The sequence below is a fragment of the Lutjanus erythropterus genome, chromosome 14 (genome assembly GCF_056507025.1).
Source record: "Lutjanus erythropterus isolate fLutEry1 chromosome 14, fLutEry1.hap2, whole genome shotgun sequence".
Taxonomy (NCBI): Eukaryota; Metazoa; Chordata; class Actinopteri; order Lutjaniformes; family Lutjanidae; genus Lutjanus; species Lutjanus erythropterus.
The window spans coordinates 20,079,794-20,104,579 of record NC_139330.1 but is presented as its reverse complement, the minus strand read 5'-3'; the positions used below and the strand labels follow the sequence as shown (position 1 = coordinate 20,104,579).

The 24,786-nt window shown below is 38.3% G+C and overlaps 1 protein-coding gene across 1 annotated transcript in view; it reads right to left on the bottom strand.

The window, feature by feature from the left end:
* Positions 1–2,794: 2,794 nt before the first annotated feature.
* Positions 2,795–24,786, bottom strand: part of LOC146315502 (VPS10 domain-containing receptor SorCS3-like) — a 56,767-nt gene continuing 34,775 nt past the window's right edge. The window contains exons 10-27 of the mRNA XM_084736017.1: positions 24,065–24,211; positions 23,063–23,165; positions 21,958–22,034; positions 21,750–21,841; positions 20,849–20,956; positions 19,756–19,873; positions 18,783–18,916; positions 18,092–18,205; positions 17,645–17,816; positions 15,026–15,212; positions 14,590–14,723; positions 12,436–12,559; positions 12,012–12,124; positions 10,758–10,892; positions 9,511–9,610; positions 8,497–8,602; positions 8,235–8,395; positions 2,795–3,143 (exon numbers count right to left, since the gene is read on the bottom strand). Coding sequence (XP_084592143.1) covers positions 3,079–3,143; positions 8,235–8,395; positions 8,497–8,602; positions 9,511–9,610; positions 10,758–10,892; positions 12,012–12,124; positions 12,436–12,559; positions 14,590–14,723; positions 15,026–15,212; positions 17,645–17,816; positions 18,092–18,205; positions 18,783–18,916; positions 19,756–19,873; positions 20,849–20,956; positions 21,750–21,841; positions 21,958–22,034; positions 23,063–23,165; positions 24,065–24,211 — 2,190 coding nt within the window. The 3' untranslated portion in view covers positions 2,795–3,078. The remainder of the gene's footprint in view (positions 3,144–8,234; positions 8,396–8,496; positions 8,603–9,510; positions 9,611–10,757; positions 10,893–12,011; positions 12,125–12,435; positions 12,560–14,589; positions 14,724–15,025; positions 15,213–17,644; positions 17,817–18,091; positions 18,206–18,782; positions 18,917–19,755; positions 19,874–20,848; positions 20,957–21,749; positions 21,842–21,957; positions 22,035–23,062; positions 23,166–24,064; positions 24,212–24,786) is intronic.

The following is a 24,786-nucleotide window of genomic DNA, read 5'->3' as shown; positions in this document are numbered from 1 at the left end:
GGGCGTCTGTGGATGTTGGAGTGATGAAGATTGGTGTGTGATATGAAGCTGTTGAAGTGGCAAACAAAATGCAAAACAGAAGAACAAGGGCCTTGTTGCTGCAGATTTGTGTGTGAAGAGTTATTTCAGCCAATCAACCACACGGTTCTGTCCTTCAACTTTGCCATCTCTTTGCCATTTAAATATGCGCAGCTTTTTTTTTTTCTCTTCTAAATCTGCAGACGGAGAATTAGCAATACTAATGCCAGAAGTTCTTCTTTACAAAATCATCTGTTTCTCATCATTCGACTACAGCCTCAATAATTGTTCCCATTAAAGAGGAACCATCTGTAACTGCCGGCTTGAGTGATCGAGTGATAGCTGCAGTCAGAGTGTCAGATGGGAATCTTCACATCACATGGGTGTTATCACACTTCTGCCCATTAAAGCCAACTTCAGAGCCACTGTGGGATCATTAAAAATTGTGCACTGAGACTGATACACTGGCTGCTACAAGGCACCTGCGTTTCAGATAAGGCTGTGGAAACACTGAAAAAACAAAGCTTCACGAACTAATTCATTTTCAGGTTTTTGTCATGACGACACCCCTTCACTAACAGCCCAAAAGTCTGTCTTGGCGCCCTTTCATGAGGAAAAACAAGTGCAAACCCTACTATAATCTTATGTTTTCCATTACAACACATACTGTACTGTAGGTGCGTGCATAATAATAAAAAAAAAAACATAATTCCATATAAAAATACATTTATTTTGAACAATTTTAAAATGGCAATTTGTTCACAGTAAGAAATATGATTCAAAACAAGACGATTTTTATATCGACAAAAATGGACAATATTATAGATCATGCACAACTTTTGGCATTTGCACAACTAGACTATTAGACAAGGTGTTTAATAATTTTGTTTAATGAGTCAAGTAAAATTTAAAACCAACCATGATAATATCAGTATATATACAGCACTGGCTCACCCTAATATAATCTTAGAGTCTTTTGTCACAGATAATTAGGGCATGCTACTGTAAAAAATAAAAAAATAAATAATTTAAAAAAAGAGGACAAACAGCTTGTTGTGAGACTGAAATTCATGGAAACATATTACTGCCTGTTCAGTGTCGACTTTACAATAAAGTAGGATGAAGCTAATGTATAGATTTACATTCCATCTTATTCTATGTACAAGTTTCCAGTATTTCCACTTCTAAGGCCAGACTTTCATGTCTACATATCACATTTTTGTTGTGTACCATCCTCTAAGAAAAAGTCTTTGAAAGCACCATGTTATGTTACAGAGTAACTCTTTCTATAAGCAGTCACAACAGTCATCATTGTATATTTACAACTCAAAGACCTCTAGTTATAGGGCGGTAAATGCAAATGTTTTTTTTTTTACATAATTATTGAAATAACTAAACCTAAAACTCTTTTCTACTTATATTTCTGTCTTATGGATGCAGAGTAAGTTTTGATGTTCTGCCCTAAAGAGACAGCTCTTTGTTATTATCCATAAAGACATAAATAATTAGCTTATAATTTTAGGCCCTGTGTTATAATATCAGAATATTCCATAGAGGTGTAATATGTAAGATTTGGCCACCTGTTAATGTACTCCACACAAACAGGGGGCAGCATATCACCAGAGGCCACCAACAGCTAACTGCTGCCAACTGTAGCTGCTAGTTAGCTCAGCAGCTAGTTAGCTCAGTTAGCAGGGTGCCTACTGTAGCGATGCAGACAGCCTGGGGAGTGTTGGTGTTTACACCCTTAGCACAGGAGCTTTGGACCACTGGCAGGAGGTTTTCAGGTAGTGTTACTGAGCTCAGCAGCTTCCCAGTGAACATGACCAAACCCGGACTGAACACAGCCGGAGGGTGATTTGAGGACAGGGAAAACAGCACAGAGGTGAACAGCAGCTCCGACCAGAACTCTGACTCCTCAGTCCTGGGATGACAGGACTCAAACCCAGCAAGAAAACCACCATTGCTGGACTACTGTGACTCACTATTGCCTTTCGATGTACTAAGTGGTATACAGTGCTGCAGGAATGAGTCCTAAAACCCAGAATGATTGAGTGCTGCTTCTGGCGATTGCCTTTACACTTCAGAAATCATATACGTGGTGTTTATCAGTGGAAATTATCATGCTGAACAAACTTTTATTTGCCACAGAGCTTATTTTTTCTACTAATCCAAAATCCAATGGAAAAATCCCATTGGCTTTTTGTGCAGGGAACCAGAACGAGGTTAACTTCTGGGTTGGCCAACAAACATACGTCTTCCTGCAGCATTCTCTTACAAGACTGGACGGGCCAGGGCCAGCTTGTTATGATCCTAACTTCAGTAACTATCTCTGCAACCCAGTACATATACATCTTTATCATAACGTCAAAACTGTCCTTGTGTTCATATCCTGTTGATGGTTTCAGCTCATTTCTGAATGTTTTAAACTAAAATTCTAACATATTGTATTTTTAATGGCCTACATATCATCATAGTAAGACATGATAATTCTCTAATGCTTAAGTTATCAAACTTATACACATAAACAATAAGACCTATACATTCTTTCTCTTGTACTGACCCACAAGTTGATGGTACTTTTCTCATTTATTTTATATTGATATATATTTCTCAGTTTTAAATAGTTTTTGAGGTATTTTGTTTCTGAATGTCAGTCTGTGTTTTCCTCTTCTGACATCTAAATTAAGAGGAAGGATGATATGTCACAGGCAGTAAAACATTTATCAAAATTACACAATAGCATCTGAATATTCATGGTGTGGACATAAACCTTGATGCTAATTCGACATTTTGTACTTGGTGCCACAGTTATCAGCCAGTTTCAGCAATTCACCGCCCTCAAACTAGAGGCCCTAGAGTCTGGCTCGATGGATTGATCTTCATCAGATATTAAAAAGTAGATACTAACTCTATCCATGTGAGTTAAAAACATGACTTTGAACGATAGCAGCTATCAGCGTGAAATAAAAAAAAAAAAACAATGCCAACAAAGCAAACAATTTTTAACCACAATTGTAACGCATCAATCTGTACTTACTCAGTAACAGAGCGCATGTCTTACACATTTGTACAGTTTGGAAATTCTCTTGTGACAATTCTCTCCATATTTCTTCCAATTCCTCCTGAAAACATGAAAACAAATAATAAAACAGACTAAATACAGGAAGCGTCAACTGCTTTGTCATCACATGCACATAACAGGTTGCTTGTTTTGAGGATAAAAGAATTATGAAAGAGAATCTCTGCAAACGCAACTTTGAGCTGGAACTGGTGATATTTTGTCTTTATCCACATGACATTGATTTTGAGGAGAAGTATTAACCTTTAACAGCTTTTAACATCAACCAAACAATTCAAAGTTCATTCTTGCCTCCTCTAATCTTTTCACTTGAAGATCAAATGGTTTGTATAAGCTTTTACACTTAATTATAAAGTCATCAGCCGTGCATTTCTGTTGAAAAGCCCCCTGTTGTCTCAAAGGAACGTGGCCTATCCAAGCAGGGCTGAGCTGGTGATGGAGGGCTGATAAGATAGGATCGCTGTGACAAGAGGGGTCGTTCAGATTGTGCACACACTGCCTCTCTCAAAGGTGCCACTTTTATCTCCCAACTGTGTCAGTAGTTTTAAATTCTGTGATTTGTACAAAGCCGCATGAAGCTAATTTCATGTTCGCCCATATAACTAATAACCTGGCAGTAAATTCATCAAGGTAGAGATTTGGCAGTCAGTTCAGATTTGCTAAAGAAATATGATTTATGAGATTTAAATTGCTTTCACATGGAGTATATTTTAAGACTTAAAATCTCGTCTGCGGCAAAATTTTAATTTCCCTGTGAGCCTCAACAGAAGTTACTTTATCAGCCTATGCCAGCCAGGATGGGCTACATTCAAAGAGCTGAGCGTCCAGGAGGGAAGAGACCTTTGCTTGTGTTTATCACACTGCTAAAAATATAATTTGGTCCTTACAGCAAATGAAAGATACAAGTTATATACTTCACTTTTACCACTACTCACAAACCGAAGATTTAAAGCTATATATCAAACTACTGCGATGTGAAAAATGCTCTTGAATTAAAGAGAACTCAAAAGGTCTCGTAAATAAAAATAATTCATCAGACCTATGCACAACAAAACTAATTTAACAACCTGCACACGGTGCTGGTACATAAAAAGTCACTGAACACCGTCTGTTGTTTCTCTGCTGCAAGACAAATTTCAGGCAGAACAATTAAGACTGACCTGAACAGAGGTCATGAATGAGTACTTGTTTTTTATAGCTTTGGTAATTTTGATACCATGAAACACGTGAACACAATTTATTAAATAAATATTCATGTTTTTGACAACATTACTCCACTGTGTCTGTCAGTTAGTTGCTCAGTTTGTTTCTATGTGTATGCCATCTGGTCCTCAGCAGGTGGTGCATGCTGGAGATTTTTGAGCTTTATCACTAATCATTATTATAAAAATATTGATTATGGCCACTTTAGGCATCTCACACAAATAAAAATGTGAAGAAATATAGGGAATTCTTTAAAGGAATAAACAATGAAGCGGATGTAGGTGCTGTTAATGCATGTGATTAATCGTGCGATTGCTCTTAAAGGTTACAGTAACACTTTACTGTATATAGGCATATGTCTCTTGATAAATGTTTTATTCTTCACACTCAGATTATGATGTTTTCATTCCTAAATTGGCTCCTAAGACCATTCTTAAGTGTAATTCTAATGGTACAGACATACTGGATCTGGTGACAGATATCAAGTCGATGGATCCTATTATAGAAAGCAGGAGATCCAGCCATGAGGTGCATGATGGATAGCGCACAGCAAGCTGACGGACCAATCGCTGTATCTGTATTTGCATAATCACCACTCGACCTCAACTTTATGCAAATTATTCCGTCCAGCACAACATAGCAGGCATCCGAAATTCAGATGAAACTGTCAAACTAGGAGTGCTGATCAAATATAAAGAAAGATTCTGCTCAAGCATTGCCTATTTCTCATCTCAGATGTTTTCACTAACATATTTTAGTGTACCGTTTAGCTGTAAAATGAGAAATTTGCCAGATTCTGTTTGTTTGACCATTAGAGGTTTCATAAATATGGGCTTTGGCTCAATTTGACTCAACTTGAAACTGGCAATGATTATGTATAATACCTTGTACCTGGTGATTTTATTTAATTATTATTATTATTTATTTTTTTTGGTATCACCTCAGTTGAGGTTTAAGGCTAGGTGAGCCAATAGTAGAAGTTGGACAATCATCACTTGCGTGACACAGAGGAAGTATTATCGGTGCTGTAATGTAGGATTTCCCAAACTCTCCTGTTTGTTTTATTTATCAGTCTCTTGTCTCGCTGCCTTCAGCCTTTCCTGAGACAAAGTTTGTCTCCCTGCTGTGACAAGCAGCCATCTCTTTGATATCCTCCATTATTCCTGTGTTTGTCACGTTGACCTGACACGTAGACCTGTGCTTATGTAAATAATATAACAATTTTTTCCCTACAGTGTTCATTTTTGTCTCGAGTGTTGAGAAATCCTGACCTGATGGCGAGGTGGACTTCTGGCGATCTGCTGTCTTGTGTGGTGCATCATACAGGGGGATCCTGAATGTCTTTTGCAGCTTAAATTCTTGAACTGCAAACTTATTATGAAACATGAGCCCATGTGAGCTGTCATGTTAATCATTCAGAACCAATTTGTATTAACATAAATCAAATTAAGATCCTTAACTAAACGCGCATTTAAATGTTCATTTTAATCCTTCAAATCCGGTTTTAAATGTTCAAATGTTCGCTTCAACCTTTATGAAATTTGACTGAGATTTTACTTCATAGCTCTCACTGCACTGAGACAGGTATCAACGACTAGACAGATTCTCCTTCTTTTCAGAGCTTTTAAAGCCACTTGAAGTAAAATGAGAACACATAAAATCAGTGAACACAGACATTAATTAAATTAAAACTGGTTAATTTCCTCTGGTAGGGGGCATGTTTCCCACTGGCTAGAGCAAGAATAACTTACAGGCACTGGAACATTTTATACTATTCTGTTTATACGGTGGAAAGTATATTTAAATGCAATTACATCTACATATCTGAATATTCACAGTGTAATAGTGAAAAGTAATTGAGGGCATTATTGAAAAAAGATGAATGATGACTATTAATTCTGCATCTGGACAGTGATTTGCACTTGCAGAAGATACATCTTATTATATTTTTGTAAAATGGATGGAAGCTGGATACAACAGACTCAGCTTTGTGTTTGTATCTCAGCCAAAATCAGATTGCATGAGAAACAAACCAAGCCTCATAGTATTAATGAAGTCATTAAACAGCAGGTTGTAAATTCACTTAATCAAGCCCCAAATCAAAAGGTCCCATGCTGCTCTGCCCCTTTATAAATAAACACTTTTCGAATGTAACCAAAAAGGAGTTAATTTGTTTCAGATCAGCAAGGCCTCGGAAAGGTAGAAACAGCTGAGAAATGAAGAATAGCGGAAAGTGCTGAGTGACCAGAAAAAAAGGCCTGCAGCCCACATGTCTGTGTCAGGAGCACTGCAATGCTACTTTTGTCAAATAATCCACTCTGTCTGCAGGGACCAAATAGCTCTCATCTAAAAGACATCACAGTGGATGTCAGCCAGAGCAATCAAAAAGTTAACTTGTCATCGTGATGTCTGGTTACGGCACTGCAGTTGTGCTTGTGGTGTGCAATATGTAAAAATATGACACTTTGCATTGAAAACAACAGTCCAGCACGGCAGAAGTTTGCCGCCCTTCAAGATACAGTCACACAGAGGGAACCTCATTTAAATAAAACTGAAACAATAAATGTCTTTGTCTTTTGTGTCTACACTAAATACAATAGTTTATTCAAAACAGATGTTCAGTGATGTGTTTTTAGGGCAATAAAATGTTAATCAGCATCAGTCTCATGACAGTAGTTGACAGTTATACTTTAAATCCTATATTAAAGGGCAATTGAAGTATTTTTTTTAAACCTGGCCCATGTTTTTACATATTTTGGTGTCTAATAGGTACAAAAAGATTTGGAATTAGTCCAGAAGGGCACCTCAGCTGGGAGTTGCAAAACTGGCTGCAGGATCTGAATTCATCCTGTGAGAGAGTCACCCAGCAAATCTCATTTTCTTTGAGGTTAAGTTAGTGCTTAGTGGACTTGAATAGAGTGATATAACGGCTTCACTTCCTTGTCAGAAAGGGGCCGTCTGTCCAGTGATCTCTGTAGGGATCCCTTCCATAATGCTCTCAGCCATTGTAGCTCATTTTGCAGCTGCCAGCTCAGGTGATCTAGTGGACAATTTCAAAATTTTTTGTAGCTATTAGTCATTTAGACCTCCAAATTTGTGAAAACAACAGGGACCACATCTAAAAAACAGAATTCCCCTTTAATGTGTCTGAGTAGTACGCAGATATTAATATTCTGTATTTAATTTAGTCTCAGAATAAAACATTGCACCACAGCTGTGTACTGTAGTTTTGACTCCACGTCATAAAATATATCCTCCTAAAATAAAGTTTTAGGAGGAAACCAGGTGTTGGTCTAATGCACAAGACGTGTGCATGGCCATGCTTTCATTTTGTGTTCATTTTTAGACCTATCGTCCATGGGCACACAGACTATGCTCAAGTTCATTTGCAATTTTGCAGACATAGCAAAAACGACAACCAGGGCCATACGCTGGGTGGAAGATAGGGTCTGCCCTGTTTCTATTTATTCCTGTTCCTTGCATCGAAAGTGCAACAAAATTGTTGATCCATGAAGCTGAAATAAGTAGTTATCTGTACAATACCTCCTCATTTAAGTACAAAAAGCTGCCATATCAAGTTAATTGACCATCTCTAATATCAACCTGGTTGTTGTTGGCTATATTGTACGTCATTGTGTCACAATATAAAACGTTTTCTCTTGAAAAATTAGAAGCATAGGCAAATAGCCAGTAGCCTCAAACACTATTTACTAGGGTGGTTATATCAGATGTCGAGCGCACAATTGATTGGTACGTGGTTTGATTAGATCTCATAACAGTGCATATTTACCAGATTTAGTGTGGACAGAGTGTCAGATGTTACACAATCATACATACACTCAAAACTTTTTCCACCACTATTCTAGTGCTGCTCTGTACAACACATAATGACTGTTAATGCTGGTAAACAGTACATGTGTAGGCAGTGTACCTCTGCTCCTGGCCTCCAGCTCCTTCTCCATTAGTTCTTTCTGAGAGGGAAACTCACTGAGCTTGACCTTGGACATGTTGTCGTTCTGTCCGACGGTACTGATCACTTCCGGCTCCTTCTCATGACTATCCTCAGTCTGAACGTGGATCCAGGGGATTTTTCTAATGACATGGAAATAAACAGAGCAGCTGTGTAAGGTTTTTTAGCAACAACAAAGATAAATTGGTTCCTGATTAACAGGTTCATATCTCAGTGAACACACCTTTTGAACTTGTAGATGAAGAAAGCCGCTAAACCGACAAACACCACAGTGACCAGCATCAGCATGGCTGAACCGCTGTGGATGGCGTTTGAATCCACAAGTGGCGCTGAAAGAAAAACGCGTCAAATGAGCATCGTATTTCGACCAAGACAAATGAGTTAAACCTCTCCTCTTTTTTTCTAAGCCCTGTCTAATTTCAAGGAAATTACTTTCATTACCCCGTGTCATGTAACAACTGCAGGTACAGTTTGAAGTGCTGCTCTCTGCGTGTTATCCCCTCAGGGTATTAAAAGGAACCTTCAGGAGGTCTCCTGCTTCTCCCTGGGGTCCGTCATGCAGGTAGCTTATGCATAGTCATGGCTTTTTAAATGCTGAGATGCAATATTCAAAGTATTTCCCCTCACCGCCCATCTTTCTCTCCTTCAGAGAGAAGCCTATGAAGTCTATGACCTTTCTGGATCATTTTAAAGGCAACCCAGACCTTTGTATGCAGACACAAATGAAGACAGATCCGTTGGTGGATGAAAAGGGTAAAGCCACGCAGGGTTGATCGACACGTTTTTGAGATATGCTAATGACCCGGTGACCCTGCCAGTTTCCTCAGTGCATACCAAATGCCTTCTTTGTCAATCACGTCATTGATCGTCTGATTTCAAAGAGTACTACTGTCTCACAGCCTCAGGTGCAAAACTGATACAATGTGAAAAATATTTAAATCCTGTGATATACTGTATCGTATAAATCTCACTCAGGGAATACTGTTGTTTTATTTTTCAGTGTTTGTGAAGAAACTCAATGTCAAATCATCCCAAGAAAGACACTTATCTTCAGCACATCAGTAAGCAGAACAAATGCACTGTGGATGAGCAGACATACTGTAGTAAACCAGGATAAATTAAAGCTTTGAAAAATTTGAACGCCTTGTTCTTATTTACTTGCCAAAGGTTTTAAATGCAGTAATTACATTTGTCCAAGTGTGCAGAGATAAAAGGCCAAGTTCACAAACAAACTTACCCAAAGTTTGCTGAGTCATGTACACGATAATGCGAATATCAGCTTTCAGCTCAAACTGGACCAGGCCTTGGTTCAGGGCAGTGACAAAAATATCTGATATCTGTTTGAGGTATTTAACAAAAACACAAACAGAGAAAGATGTATTATTATAAAATAAATAAAAATAAGGCAGACACTATTAGCACCCAGGTGTTTATAGCCAACAATGCTATTTGCAGCACTTAGTAGAGACAAACCATGACTTTTGTTGCTTAAACATAACAAACAGGTTTTGTTACCTTGACCTAACCGAACAGTGACTGAAAACAGAGAATAATAGGAAGACAATAATACCCCAGCATCCTGGGCCAAAACACGATTTTAATAATAGACATTTTTCAAATTTTTTGGAGCTTGAGCTGGGAAGTGATTAGCTTAGCCTAGCACAATGAATGAAAGTAGGGTGAAACAGTTAGCCCGGCTCTCTCCACCATTAAAAAAATTTGACCAATTAACACTTGTTTTAACTTTAATTAACTTGTCATCTTTACTTTTCTGTTGTGCACAACGTGGGTCTTCAACAGGGGGTCTGGGACTTCTCGCTCTAGGACCTCTTTTGTTTGTTTTTTTCCCCCAATTAAAATATCTCTTAAAGTAGACATTGACATGAATCCAACATAGCAAAGTTAAATTGTAAAAAAAACAATCAAACAAAAAAAAAAAAAAAAAACCTGTATTATTATCTCAGGAGTACAGACACTGCTGTGAACTACAATGTTTTGTTTTGTAACTTCCTGAGCTACAGGTAAATGCAAACGAGAGAACACCCTAAAATATTCAATGCAATATACAAAATGTAGCAGGGGGTCCCTGCTCCACCGTCTCTATTAAATAGGGGGTCCCTGGCCTGAAAAACATCGTAGATCCCTGGTGTATAGAATAAATAAATGAATGAAATATACACTAATGTGGTAATTAGTTAGCTGTAGCAAACTTTAGAGCTTTACATGTAATTCATCTAACTCTCTAAAGAAATGTTGAATCATCTTTGTTGGCAGCTAGTATGAAAGAATACATGAATATTAGAGCCAAGGTTAATTAATCTAATTCTATACTGGCAACATTATTTGGCAGCAGCTATTATACACTTCTTTTCATGCCTAAAAATATATAATTTTATGTGTTATATTAGTAGAGGTGAAACAGCTATTTTTGATAGAAGTTCACATGATTACTTACACAGTATTTCTACATATCATGGTTCTTACCGTCTCTAGAGCCTCCTCGCTGCTTCTCTTGTGCTCAGTTGATGAATGCACATCAGGTAGGATAAAGAGCTCTGCTGTGCTCGGAAGTCCAGGGTATAAAGACACCAGCAGCTGTTCTTCGGGAACCCCAGACACCTTCAGGGTGCACAGGGACATCATTATTTGCATCTGTATCTGTTCAACCAACCAAATTATCTGCCTCTGTATCTGTATTCAGAGAGGTCAGGAGAAGTTGGCATGGTTTATACTGGAAGTCATGTTACATCAGGCAAATCTTATATTTCCTGACCTCAAGTTCTTTGACAATGCAACTGTCATGCCTACAAAGCATCAAATGATTGGTATATAATTCATGATTTCTAATTATATAATAATGATTTCCACATCCTCACACTCTACTAGACCAAAAAAACATGAGACTTAATGATGAAAACAATGTAACAAGTAAGACGTAATAAGATAAAAACTATATAAAAAGAAAATGTAACAAGATGAAAATAATGTAAAAGGCATAACACAACAACATCGACATAAGAAGAGGTAACAAAATGAAAGCAGGCACAAAAAGGCAAAACCGAAGGAAGACTCATCAGTGGAGAATGAGTGAGGTTAAGTTAGCTTTGCACAGAAACATTCAGCAGAAATGTTCTTCAGAGGGTGACTTTTTACTGAACATTTCAGAGACTGTAATTTTTCACTTTTACCTGAGTAAAGGATTTGAATCAGTACCTTTACTTTCACTAGTTTATTTACGCAATTATCTGCTCTTCTACTTGAATAAAAAATGTGTGTACTTTTGCCCCCTCTGACTTTTTTCCAAATAATAACGATCAACTACGGATGCAGCAAGTATCTGTTTCCATCATATTATTTGTGCTTTTCCTAATAACAGATCTGGATTTGAGTGCATCCCTACTGCAGCGACAGGGCACCACAAAGAAGCAGGCAGAACTCTACTGCAGAGGTTAAAGTTTGGACTTCTAAACTTTGGACAATAAAGTCAAAGTCTCCAAACTGACACTGTCCCTTGGCAAACATACTGACATCACCTTTGAATTCACACTACGCAACTGTGTCTGGTTACTGTCATCAAAGGTAAACTAAAAAAAGACAAAATTCCTCACTTGGACCATAAAACATCATGGCAGCTGTATCAGTACTGCACACAGGTATAAAATAGTAATGACCCTGAAAGCCACTGGTGGCTGATGCTGGCACCAGGACAGATCTCAGAGCAATGGGGACTTGATGTACCTGTGACAGAGCTGTCCGCACCACCCGCCCTATGTCCTCCCTCCACTCAGGGATGTCAGGATTGTGCTCATCAAGAGCCGGCGAGAACGATAACAGCAGCGACCTGAAGAACTCTGGAAGAGAGATGAAGTGATGTCTGTTAGAATATGAATGCTACCTCCGGTTTCGTTTTTGATTAATCTGATGTGCAGTTTTGTCTTTTTTCATTTGGCAACATACGCCTTGAAGTTAATTGCTCCTCAAGATTTCGTGTTCGCCTACCGTGACATTTTATTCATTAGACGAGTCCACGCTGACATCAACGTGGCTCCGCTTGCAGAGTGGACCAAGAGGCATCACACTTTCCCCAAGATAGCATATTGCATATTCATGTAACGTGCATCGCACCAATTAAAGTGCTTTGAAGACTGTCTCCCCCACTCACCTTTAACAGTTATAACTTTTGAATCCTGTATTATGGTGCTCCCAGAAGCAACCTGGACCGTGACCTTGTTTTTTCCCTCTCTCTGAAATGTGTAAGGGATGCTTCCCTCCAAGGTTATAATGGGCTGGATTTCAAAAGGAAAAACACAGAGAATTTCACAGAAAAACCCGCATCCTCTCAGCTGAATATAGAATACTCCGTACATGCAGCCCTTGACATACTGTATAATGAGGGAGTGCTGCAGCGAACACAATCAACGTGATAAATAAATATGACCAGCCATCCTTGCTGGATCCTCCAGAAAGACACAGGCCAGTCACGTGCAATCACATTCTACATGATGTGTGTGAAAGCTCAGTAGATTTACACTTTGCAAGCAACAACGGCAACAACAACAACACAAAGACCTCAAGACAGGGTTCCTAAACATTTTGCAACAATTTCCATACTTTTCCAGACTCACATTTCCAGGCTTCTTGCTAGATTCTTTTCAAGCCTTAATTGTAGTGCAAATAGCTAGATGTTCATTATGTAATTTTCTTTTTTTTTTTCCAAATCCAACTGTTAACATGTACGTTACATTCTGACTATGTATGCTATCATGTTGCCAAGCAATTGCCAGAGGATTATGTAGGAGATGTACAACGATTTGCACCTAGCTTTCTTTTCCCATTAGGAAATCTTAACCAACTAGTAGGCGTGCAATAGCTCACAATACTCCCAGTTTGGAGCATATCCAGGTTTTGAGTCTTGGATTGGATCAGTTTCTCTCTGTAGTCACCCCTGTACTAATGACAATAATAATAATAATAACAATAACAATAATAATAATAATAATAATAATAATAATATTAATAATAATAATAATAATAATAATAATAATAATAATAATAATAATAATAATAATAATAATAATAATAATAATACACTACAGAGTATAATACAATTACAATTACTATTAATTATAATACAATCAATCAAAGAGGAAAATGCATCAAAATCTTGCTATACATCCTTGTTGTATATTGATATATAGATCTCTTGTATTTAATCATTCTACACTCTGTCATCTCACTCAATATCATGCCCACAGCACTATCTGATGGTTACACATCACAAAACATAGCCAATCAACGCTGGAGGCTATGTTACAGCCGGGCAGAGACACTGAGCTGCTCCAGTGAGCTGAAGGGAGCTGTGTGTAGAAGCTATGACAGCAGATATTGACAAAGTTACAATAAATATCACAATATTATGGTCTATTTCCATGATGACAGAATGCCTAGTTTCCCCAGTTACACCAGTAAAAATGCTCGAAGTTGTGGTTAGGATTTCACTTGATGTATGTGAAAGTGATGACTTTAAAATCAGTTGCTCTGCCTTTTTTTTTACGACTCCGGTGTCACCCACCCTTGTCTTTTCACTGCAACTCTGCATCAAGATTTCGGGAATTATTACTTTTAAAAGCGACAGTAAAACAGTGTGAAACCGTGTTCCACACTATGATGATTGAATTAAGTCCCTGGATCACCTATGGGCTGAACTGTGGGGGGGGACCCCTACCAACCAGGCTTTATACCAAGCCAGCACTCAGAAAACTTGCATTTCCTCATTGTTGAAAGTTGGATGAAATTCCACTGCCAAGCATGTCTTCCCAAAGAGGAAGTAAACTAACTGGTGCTACCTCTATTCATATTATTTTCCCTTAACTCAATGAATAAATAATACTATATTATTGTCCCCACTATATCTTAAGTCTCTTTTTTATATAAGAACCAAAAATAAGTTCAGATAAGTTTAATAATTAAATTTTCAGTGTCAGTGCGGCAACTACATCACTGCATAACTGATAAATGTCCTGATAAGCTTAATATTTGGTTATTTGTAATGCTATATACTGTACTGTATATATGCCATGAAAAACATTCTGCTTGTATGATGTTCGTTTTAAGAAATTCTGAATTTTATATTTTAGAAAACAAAATAAAGGCAGTAGTCTGGAAATGATTATATTACTAAAATTAAATTCCATACGTTCCTATACTGCATAGGAACCCTGTCAAGATTAGAGTGGGAGAATGTAAAAGACTGCAGCAAACAGGACAATATGGTGTGTGTGGAACAATAGTGGGAGTGGGAGGAGAAGTTTCTCACCTCAGAGCTGTTGTCGAACCACCAGAAGAAGGTCAATGTTCTGGTGTGACTCGGCCAAATCACCGCAGTCAGATTAGCCTCCTTCCCCCGGATGGTTACAATAGGAGCAGAGAGATATACACGCTCCACTGCACCTGAGGGAATAACACATACACCACCACGCACATATCCATACATGTGTGCACACATACAATAAATGCACCCACACACACAAAACACACACATATTCAGCAAACAAGGGGGTATTATTGCGATTGCAGCTGATATACATTTAGCTCCAAGAGTGTGTTTTTGCATTTTCCAATGCATTAAAGTAACACAGCCATGACTGAAATGGAATTCAGCAGAGTGGGGACGTGACTATCCATGAAAGAGAAGGGGTTCATGCTATATGCGCTGCCGCAGGAATGAGTAATGATGTTTCTTATTCACATACTGGTGATGTGTAAAAACAGTGTGCTGCTGTCAGATCCCTGGTCGTTCTCGGCAGAAGCTGTCACTCGGTAAATCCCAGTCGTTCTGTAGATGTGCCTGATGCCGTCGTCAGTCCTGCTCAGGTTAGAGTATGTGATCTTGATGCCGTCCCCGAAGTCGAGCTGGATGTTGGTCCTCAGCGAGTCTCCCTGTGGACAGGCGGTAAGACACGGCCTCTGTCACCACAGCTTAGGTCAGGAGACTTCAATTAGACCACATACAAGTGAGGTACGCGCAGTCCACTGCTAAAGTGCCTGGGCTGAGATGTTCTATATGCTATGTCACAAACACTTCGTGGGTGAATATGAGTGGATGGAGACAGAAATTCAACCGCGAGAAGAAAAGTAAAAAGTAAAAAGAGAGCTACAGAGGCAAAAAGAGGTCATGAAAGTGTCTCAGAGTAAGAAGGATCAGTTTATAATCTAATGCAATCTTGCCATCTGATAAAATCATCCAAAACAAACAAACAAATTCCCATTATTAAAGTGTTTTTTCACCTGAATTACAAAAATAAAAACATTCTCACTAACCCCCAGTGGCCTCTAGCCATCCAGACAGCTTTGGTTTTATTTACCCACACACTTTGAGATATCTGTTTCCTTAAGGTTTCTGGCAACACACTAATATAAGAGGTTAAAAGGGCCTGTAGTGTTCATATTATAAAAAATACACTTAAAGAATCTATAACAAGTTGTTTTTCCAGAGACAGTGTAGCTATCCTAACAAGTGTACCTAACAACATCTTGTCAACAGTCTTTACAGAGATTCTTTCTCTCAGTTGAAAGTAGTTCCAATGAAAACTGTTCACAGTGAGATGTGAGAGTTATCCAGAGTAATGATACTGTTTGTGTAATTCACCACAAACAACATTTCAATTACCACCGTAGTATTGGGTTATTTCAAAACCTGGTCAAATAAAAACAGAACATGCTGCATGATAAGTCATGATAGTGGTGTGCACAGCTCTAGGGCTAACAGTGTGTGTCTATTGTTAGGTCAGTTCACTATTTTGGTCTACGCTGAAATATCTCAACAACTATTCAATGCACACATTCATGGTTCCTAGAGAATGTATCTAATGACTTCTGTGATCCGTTGACTTTTCCTCTTTGCACCGTCTTCACACAGAACCAAAAGAGGCAACTCCTGGTGTTTGCCTCTTTTGATTTAGTGGGAAATATCTCAACAAATATTAATGGTTTGCCATTCAAGATCTCCAGGGAAGAATTCATAATGACTTTGGTAATTACCTGATATCCTATCTAGCATCACCAGCTGATTTTATTTATTTTAGTTTCCCAGTGAAATATCACAACATCTGGTAAGTACGTTGAAATAAAAATTCATTGATCCCAGAGGATAAATCCATTTGACTTTGGTCTCTAACTTTTCCTCCAGTGCTACCAGCACACTGACAGCATCAGGTCAAGGTCAGGTCTTGTTTTAACCAAACAAGTTAAAAAATAATGGACTGTACTTCATGTTGAGGGCTAATTAGCAGATGTAACCAGGCTTACAAGCTAACATTGTCATTGTGCGCATGTTAGCATGTTGGCATTAAGATTTAGCTAATAAAATTTTACATAGCCTACAGCTGCTAGTCATGCTGTGACTTAATTTAACTGACCCTTAAAATGATCAGTAATTCTCACATGATGCATGAATCCCTCCACACAAAAGAGGGAAATCTAACTTCCCAAAAAGTTGTCATCCACAGGAACAATTTCAGTGTCTTGTATTTTAGACCAGTGGTCAGTGTCATGACCCCTAAGAATAATCAGGTTGGTGTTCACAACCCGCACAAAACATCCATTCTGCAGAGAGTCCAGGTTTTTGGAAACTCTCACCTTGTATTTCTCATTTGATGCTGCTGACGGTGGTGCTGAAGCCATTGCTCCACAGTAATCATTCCATGTGATAACTAGCAAAATTGGCTGTAGCTGTTTATTTAAGCATGATAGTGTGGCACAAAAGCACCAAAATAAAAGAGGTTTATTCGTGATTGTGTGTCCAATTAGAACTCATTTTCATGCACATTTTGACTCTCACAAACACACTAAATAAAATCTTTTCTAAGGCAAATTATATCACTGGTACACACAATGTAATGAAAATGCAAATGTTACTTTTTGCTGGTGTTTGTTTCTGTTCAGAACAGTGTATTTAATGTTGGTAATTGTAATTTTGTGCAGGTTCATAGTTTCAACCATTAGTGAGGTGCTACATTTTTTATTTTTACTTCTGTTATTTATACATTACCACCTGGAGATTCCCAGACATTATCTCACAACCTCTTTTGAGGTTGTGGCCCTTAGGTTGAGAACCGCTGTTTAAGATCTCCATATCGAAAGGTGTCGTCTCGAGGTCTCCGTCTCTCTTTGTGTCACTCGCTTCACTGAAACTAACATTGGTGATCCTGGATAACAGGTAACATGAAGCTGGTCATCACCTGTCTCTGTTAACACTCAGGGCTCCAGCAACAGGCAGAAGAGGTGGTTGCTAACTACAACTACACACACACATGCACACACACTCTCATTCATTTCCCACTCAGTGAGTGACGATTTTGCCCTTGACTCACATCGTCGAGGTAAACCATGAAAGTAACGTTGCTTCCCACAGTGGCACTGAACTCGCCGTGACCGGTGGACAGCCGGAGGCCTCGTGGTGGTCTGGGGCGACACGCCTGCCTCCTGGGCGAGTATACGTTCCTCCCTCCCTCCTTACAATTATTGGACAAAACCTTCCTATACCTGTGAAACATAAAGTAAAAACACTAATATAATACAGCATGAGTTATGTGTTAACTTTCATAGTATAAAACTGCATAAATCTTTGTACTTTTTTTTTACTATCATTATTATGTATTATGGAATAGGGACACCGTTGAGGTTACTTTGTTCTACTCTAAAGTTTTTTTTCTGAGCCATTGAGGAAGTGAAGCATTATTCTCTGTTTGTGTTCTGACAAACAAGCTGGAATGGAATAATATTGTTTCGAGATGGATTGAACATTGGGGCCCACTTACCCTGTGCTGTTAAGGAAGCTTTGGCTGGTGCTGCAGCTTTTAGCTGCACCATTTGGATTAAACCAAAAAGCAGGGGAGCACTTCCCATCCGCCTGGCGCTCCCACCCATAATCACTGCCAAAAAAACACGACACTTCATAAAATGATAAACACTGCTGCTCAAATAATCTAGCCTCTACGAGCTTTTGTAGTGGGGCAAACGCTTCGCAGTCGGAGCTTCATGGCATATTTTAAGACCATAACTAGAGACCTGATTGTCAGACAAGCAGGATCAAACAGAATTTCAGACAGATGGATAAAAGATATTCAAAATTCATTTAGCGATTCATTATTAATTGAATTCTAATAAGTCACTTGACATTATGCAAATTACAGTAGCACTGTGAAAAAGTTCCTAACTTCCATCTACAATTTCAAAACTATAATTAGATTCGATGAATACAGTCATATTGGTTATCTGGCAAATATGCAATGTAAGATGGATATTACTGCATATGAAGTTTTGCAAACTGATACTTCTGTTTTTGATTACAAATGTTTACAAGCAGCTGTAATTAAGTGCAATTGAATTAGATGTTCAAAGGAGAGGGGGCTGTTTGGTAAACATGCAATGAAAGAAATTAAGGATCACTGAGGATAAAAGTTACACTATAAAGTCCCAGTGGGGAAATCTGTGAGGGGAAGTCATTACCATTCGAAATCATAGGCGGTGCAGAGACATGGCTCTGAGGAATAGATCCTTGAGTAGTCCTGGGCCAGCATGCAGCGGTTGCCAGGCCGGCGCTTCATATAGATCTGCTTCTCGCCCATCACACACAGCTCTCCCTATCAAACAAAGATAAAGATGAACTAGTTTTTCTACGAGATTGAAAAGAAACTCCAGAAAGACAGGAGAGACATAGACTAGACTACACCAAGACTGATGATCTAAGACTAGTTATTTAACTAGTTGAGTTTAGCTACGACTAAGTTTAAAATGAGTGAATCCAGATTTATAAGTAAGCAGTTCTCTGCTGCACAGTTAAAAACGCTATTTAGTAAATCCATGTTTAGTGATGTAAAATAAAAGAGGGGTCGGGGACCATTGTGACTGCTCTATTTTCCTTAGCATAATGTTAAATTGTTTGCTGTCTAGCTAAAAATAATACAAAAGGTTATATTGTTCACTAGCTAGCTAAAAAGTAAAACAAAAATGTTATATTGTGTGCTTGCTAGCAAATAATTAACAAAATGTTACATTGTTTACTAGCTAGCTAAAAACTTGGTTAGCCTAGTTAGCCTACTCATGGCAGCACAACAGATAATTATTTTATCTCAAAAAGGCAGCCCAGGTTAAAAAGTCTAAGTTTAAATTTTAAAAGTTTAAACTGTATTTTAAAGTTTTGGTGCAACAGAATTAAATTTAATTTAGGTTTAGACTATTAATTACAGAGAGGTTTAAAGAAAGGTTTAAATTTAATCTTTTTTAATTTTAGTATAAATGTTTGGTGGAACATAAATTAAAATTAAGCTGTGACATAATCAAGGTTTAAAATGAATCCTTGTTGGTGAAAAACCCAGCAAGTTCATGCATTGAGCGAGTGTACTGTGTTTACAGTGACAACAGACAAACGTGCATCTCTTGAAGCTGACAACAAATCAATATTGTTTAATATTCCTGTTACCTTGTTGTGCAGGTGCCACGTCTGATAATCTCCATCCATGCATCTCCTGTTAAACAGGCCCTTGTAGTCGATCTTGATCAGCTGCCACTCTGACCGATGGCTGAAGTGTCCAAAGAAACTGGAGAGTGATCCACAAAAATGCAAATTTCAGATCAGACAATCTTGAGATGCAGACATAAGTCCATCATTTATGCTGACAGACAAAATAACACCCCCTCTGATGAAAAGTTGAAGGTAAATCAGGTGAACCTTTCTTTGATTACTTCCACAGAAGAGGAGGGTTTGGTGTTGATGGATCACATAAATCAGGAATCCGTAATCAAACTATCAAACTAATTAGTAACCATAATCAGACCAGATTACATTTTTAAAGATGTAATCTTGTCTGATTAATAATAAAATGGTAACAAAATTAAATCTGTAATTAGATTATAGCTGCTTGATTAAACCTGTCATTTCAAATATGGTATATACTGGATATTTTCTACTGTATATCATATGTATACGTCAGTTACTCCTCTCAGATTGCCATTTTTGTTAATAGTGATTTAACTTTTTTTTTTTTGTTGTTTTTGTTTTAATGATGATTTGTGGATAATGGAGTTTTTATTCTATTGAATTTACATTGAAAATGAAAGATGGACATTTTGAGCAAGTGCTCCTCTTGCTCTTTTTGTGAGGGTAATTGATTTGCCAGCTGTAAATGTTGAATATGCAAAATGCATTTTATTTACACTGAAATGTTTTGAGGTGTTTAAAGAGAAAAATGAATGTGTGGAAGTCAGTTTTTTGTGGCTGTATCATTTTTAAGTAAGAGGTGCAATATTTTCAGTATTTGATTTTGAAGTGATCCAAAAGTTAGGGTTAGGATTAGTTACTTTATTTTAGCAAAGGTATTCAGATGAGATTACATTTTTTGTAATCAAATTAATTAGTTTACTCATTACAAAAATTACAAATTGTAAAGTGTAATTTGTATTTAGTAGCTGACAACATGTCACAGTAATCTGACCCAACCCTGCAGAAGAGATAATTCTTCAAGCCTGATATTTGTTTTATTCCTGCTGGACAGTATTTATACGCCTCTGCTTACGTGATAATGTGATTGTCAGATTCCTGCTCCATTAAAACTCCATCCACATACAGAGGTGCCAAGGAGAAGCTGTGACGGTCCCATTTCTTTCCTTCGTCTAGACTGATCCTGCAAAACGAAACATAAAACAACAGCTGTCAGCACATGAACATCTGTCTGTCTATCCACTCACATTTATCTATCTGTAGTGGCTAAATATATTGTTTTCTCTGTGCATAGAACATTAAACATGCCAAGCGCAAGGGTTAAGCTGTGAAAAACAAGGCACAAAGAAATATGATAAAAGATTTCAGGTCATTTAGCTTTTGCCACACTTGAAAAATGAAGCACCTTGGATTCGCTTCAATGTGAAAAATTATCTTGACACCGAGCTGAACAACAGAACAAATGTCCTCGGCGCAGGTAAATTTTTGAAGGTGACAAAGCAACAGAAAAGAGAGATATGACTCAGGTTGTAACATTAGAAATAGATTTGGGGGGTTTCAAATCACCTTTCTCAGAGCTTAATCACTTTTGACAGGGCTGCAGTGAGGTGGGACATCAAAGTAGATAGTGTTACAAAGCTCACACAATATGGGGCACTTATGAGGGCATTCTCAGTCTCATATTTCCACCCTGCTCTACTTTTCATTTACATAAAAGCACTCAAAGCATCATATCCAACCACGAGTACAAAGCTGTAACAGACTCTCTTCTGTTGGAAATGATTCTGACAGTTCTGAAGCTGCTCTGCCGATACAATAATCATGCAAACCTGGCCCATCAGCATTTCAAAACATTAAATATAATCATATGCTGCATCAAACCCAGAAAAATACAATTATGCTCAGGCAATTTCCCACTACAACTCCAACACCTACAGTTTCTGCCTACGGTAATTATGACGTTGGCTATTACCTACCATAAGTGTCGAATAGGCGCCCCTGCACGTAAGACTGCCAGCATCGCTCCTCCATTGTCAAGAAACCAAACGTTGTGTTCTTCATCAAAAATCTGCTCATTAAATAAACACATTTTCTCCACTCATGACAGCACACTTTCACTATGAATGCATAATCTGTTTAGGGTGAATGTGTGCAGTGTGTACTGTAGACCCAGATAGGTCTCACCTGTCTCCAGCTATTTCCTGCATCAGATGTTATAAACATCCCAAGGTTGGTGGAGGACAGCTCTGTTCCGATATTCCCTGTGTGCAAAAAGATGAATAATTTCATTCTGTGTGTATTTACATAGCAAAGACTCCATAACACACCTATATTCACAATCACCTGATAAAATCGTTAAAGTTGCTTTGCAAATCTGAGCATGTCCTCATTTTCCACCCGAGGACACGTTTATGACTTACTGCAACCTAATCATCTCCTCCAAAATATGAGATTTAGGAGCTGAAGTTTCAGTATCTGATTTCAATGACAGAAAGAGGGCACTGTGAGATTAGTTTTGTGTCTTTTTTTGGTTGCACTCTTCCAACGTAGTTATCTGAGAAAGTGTTGATACCTCCGGTGAAATTAGCAAAGTCTCACCACGTCTGTCGGGTCTGAACTGATCAGTTTTAACTAGAGTTACACAACAGGTAGTTCCGACCACGCAATCTGATTGGTCACCTAGACATTTAGAACGTGCTCCAATCAGCATGACACCACACCAGCTGTGAAGAGAGTCTGTGATGGTGAAACTTGAAAGATGCATGTGAAGTTTAGAGACATGGTTGCTGAATCTGACCATGGAACAAAGAAAGATTTTGGCAGATATCTTAGTTACACCAAGACCAAGATAACAAAGCAGTTTTGTGTTTGTATGTGGGGTATTTATTTAGTTAGGAAATCCCACAATCTCTAGAAAACATAAACAATAGCTCAATGAACTGGCTGACTCAACAGAAACTAGAAATCGCCTCTGTTTGTAGGTCATTACTAAGCTCAGCTTATCTCCCAGAGTAGTGAACTAGGTTTTATTACATAGTAGTTCAACACATGTGACTAACTGTTGTCCAGCTATTAGTCACACCCCAAGAGGTTTTTCTTTTGAGAGCAAATTACCCCACAATATGAGCACATTTTGATTATATCTTTCATTTTGTTGGTAACTATTGTATAATCACAATATCACACTTCAGGGAGCGCTTTAACGTCACTGACAGTGTTAATGACGTCAAAGCACACCCTTCTGTGTAATCTTGCTTGAATCAAATCTACATCTTTTAGGTAACTCTACCTCGAGTCACAATGATGCCTGGCACAGACTTTTTGCTTGTGATGGGTCCGGATGTGTAGGGATTCTCCGACATCTCCAGATGAAGATGCAGCGAACAAAATGGCTGTCAACAAAAAAAACGGATTCAGATACAGCGCAGGTGGGGACAATATGTATCAGGCAAATCTTCACAGAGGCAATTATAATTAGCTTTGCCTTCAAACTATTCTTCCCATTGAGAGAAAAGTGCTAACATTCTCAGAGACCATTTATAAAACAAAGATCCTCTCATCTCCTCTGCCAGGAGAAAAGAGAAAAAAAAAACAGAAAATGGCTGGGAGGACACAGAGGGCATTTGAATTGTTTCATTCTAAAGCAAACAAGGCATGTAATTAAAATTCCCCAAGATGCACTGATAAAACTGGCAAAATTGATTCAAATCATTTTCACTCATCTCGCAGACTAAAGCACAGTGAAAAACATCAATAAGGCTTTTCAAACAGCTGAGGTTGGAGAGGGGTCAGAAAGTAGACAAGAGCATAATGGTCATCTGTATGACAGTGAAATACTGTAACCTGCTGTTAACTGAACAATACACATTATTAGTAATGAACATACTGACTGGATTAGGTGAATATCATACCGGCTGAATAACAACACAGCCGCATAATGTAATTCAGGGTAATCTAACATTCATTAGTCCAGTGTGACTACAGGTAGTAAATTGAAATCACAGAGGTTAATGGAAAGTCTGGACCCCTGTAACTAACAGCGATGACACTCGCTGCCTTATACTGATAATAAGAATATTCCAGCCAAGCATCTCCTCAGCCATTTAGGAGGCTAAAAAGGCGCGCTGATGCTGAGGCTGGCACCTAGCCCTCTGCAAATATGGCTCTGAATCAAAGAACATCCAAAGCACAGCTGATGAGGTTGAAACATTTGATGAATGATAGATGTCACAAGCTTCATTTCGCATGAATAAGAGCATTCATTCATTGCTGCCCAAAGGCTCGAGCTCACCAGGATGCAATGAAGGTTATTTCCAGCCACATCAGTGGCAGGAGCCGGCAGCAGGGCCCACGTCTGTCCCTTGTTGTACGTGATGAAAGTCTTGACGTGATTGTCCACTAGTTTGTTGGTGAGATACATGCCATTTATCCCCTCGACCTACAAAGGGAAACAGCAATATGCATGTATTTTTTTAAGGTACTTTCCAGATGTGTCCATCATAATAATGGTGCATTCGGGCAACAGAAAATTAATCAATAGTAATCAAGTCATTGTTTGAGCTGCTGGTGGAAGAACTACTTAGGGCCTTTATGTAATTAGTTCTGCATTGAACCAGAGTACTTAAGTAAAAGTACATAAGTATTATTAGTAAAATGTACTTAAAGGTACTGTAAACCAACAATAATTGTGTTCCGAGTTTGCCACACCACAGGAACATTAATCATCTAGGTAAATTTGAATGATTAAAAAAATTACTAAGTACATGAAATTAGGTCACAAAATCAGGAAAATGAGTGATTTTCTCTGCTCTGAAATGCTGGGGGCATGTCTGCCCCACTGCCTTGAACACAACCTCAAACACAGCTCCATCTAGCAGCTTTATTGGACATGTTCCGACATGTTTGAGCCACCAGGGACCAAGGACAGAGAAATGATGGGGTTCTTTACCTTCTGTGTTGGGTTTTTGCAACTAAGCGAGCTGAAATGAACTGCTGGGCTTATTTGGACTGAGA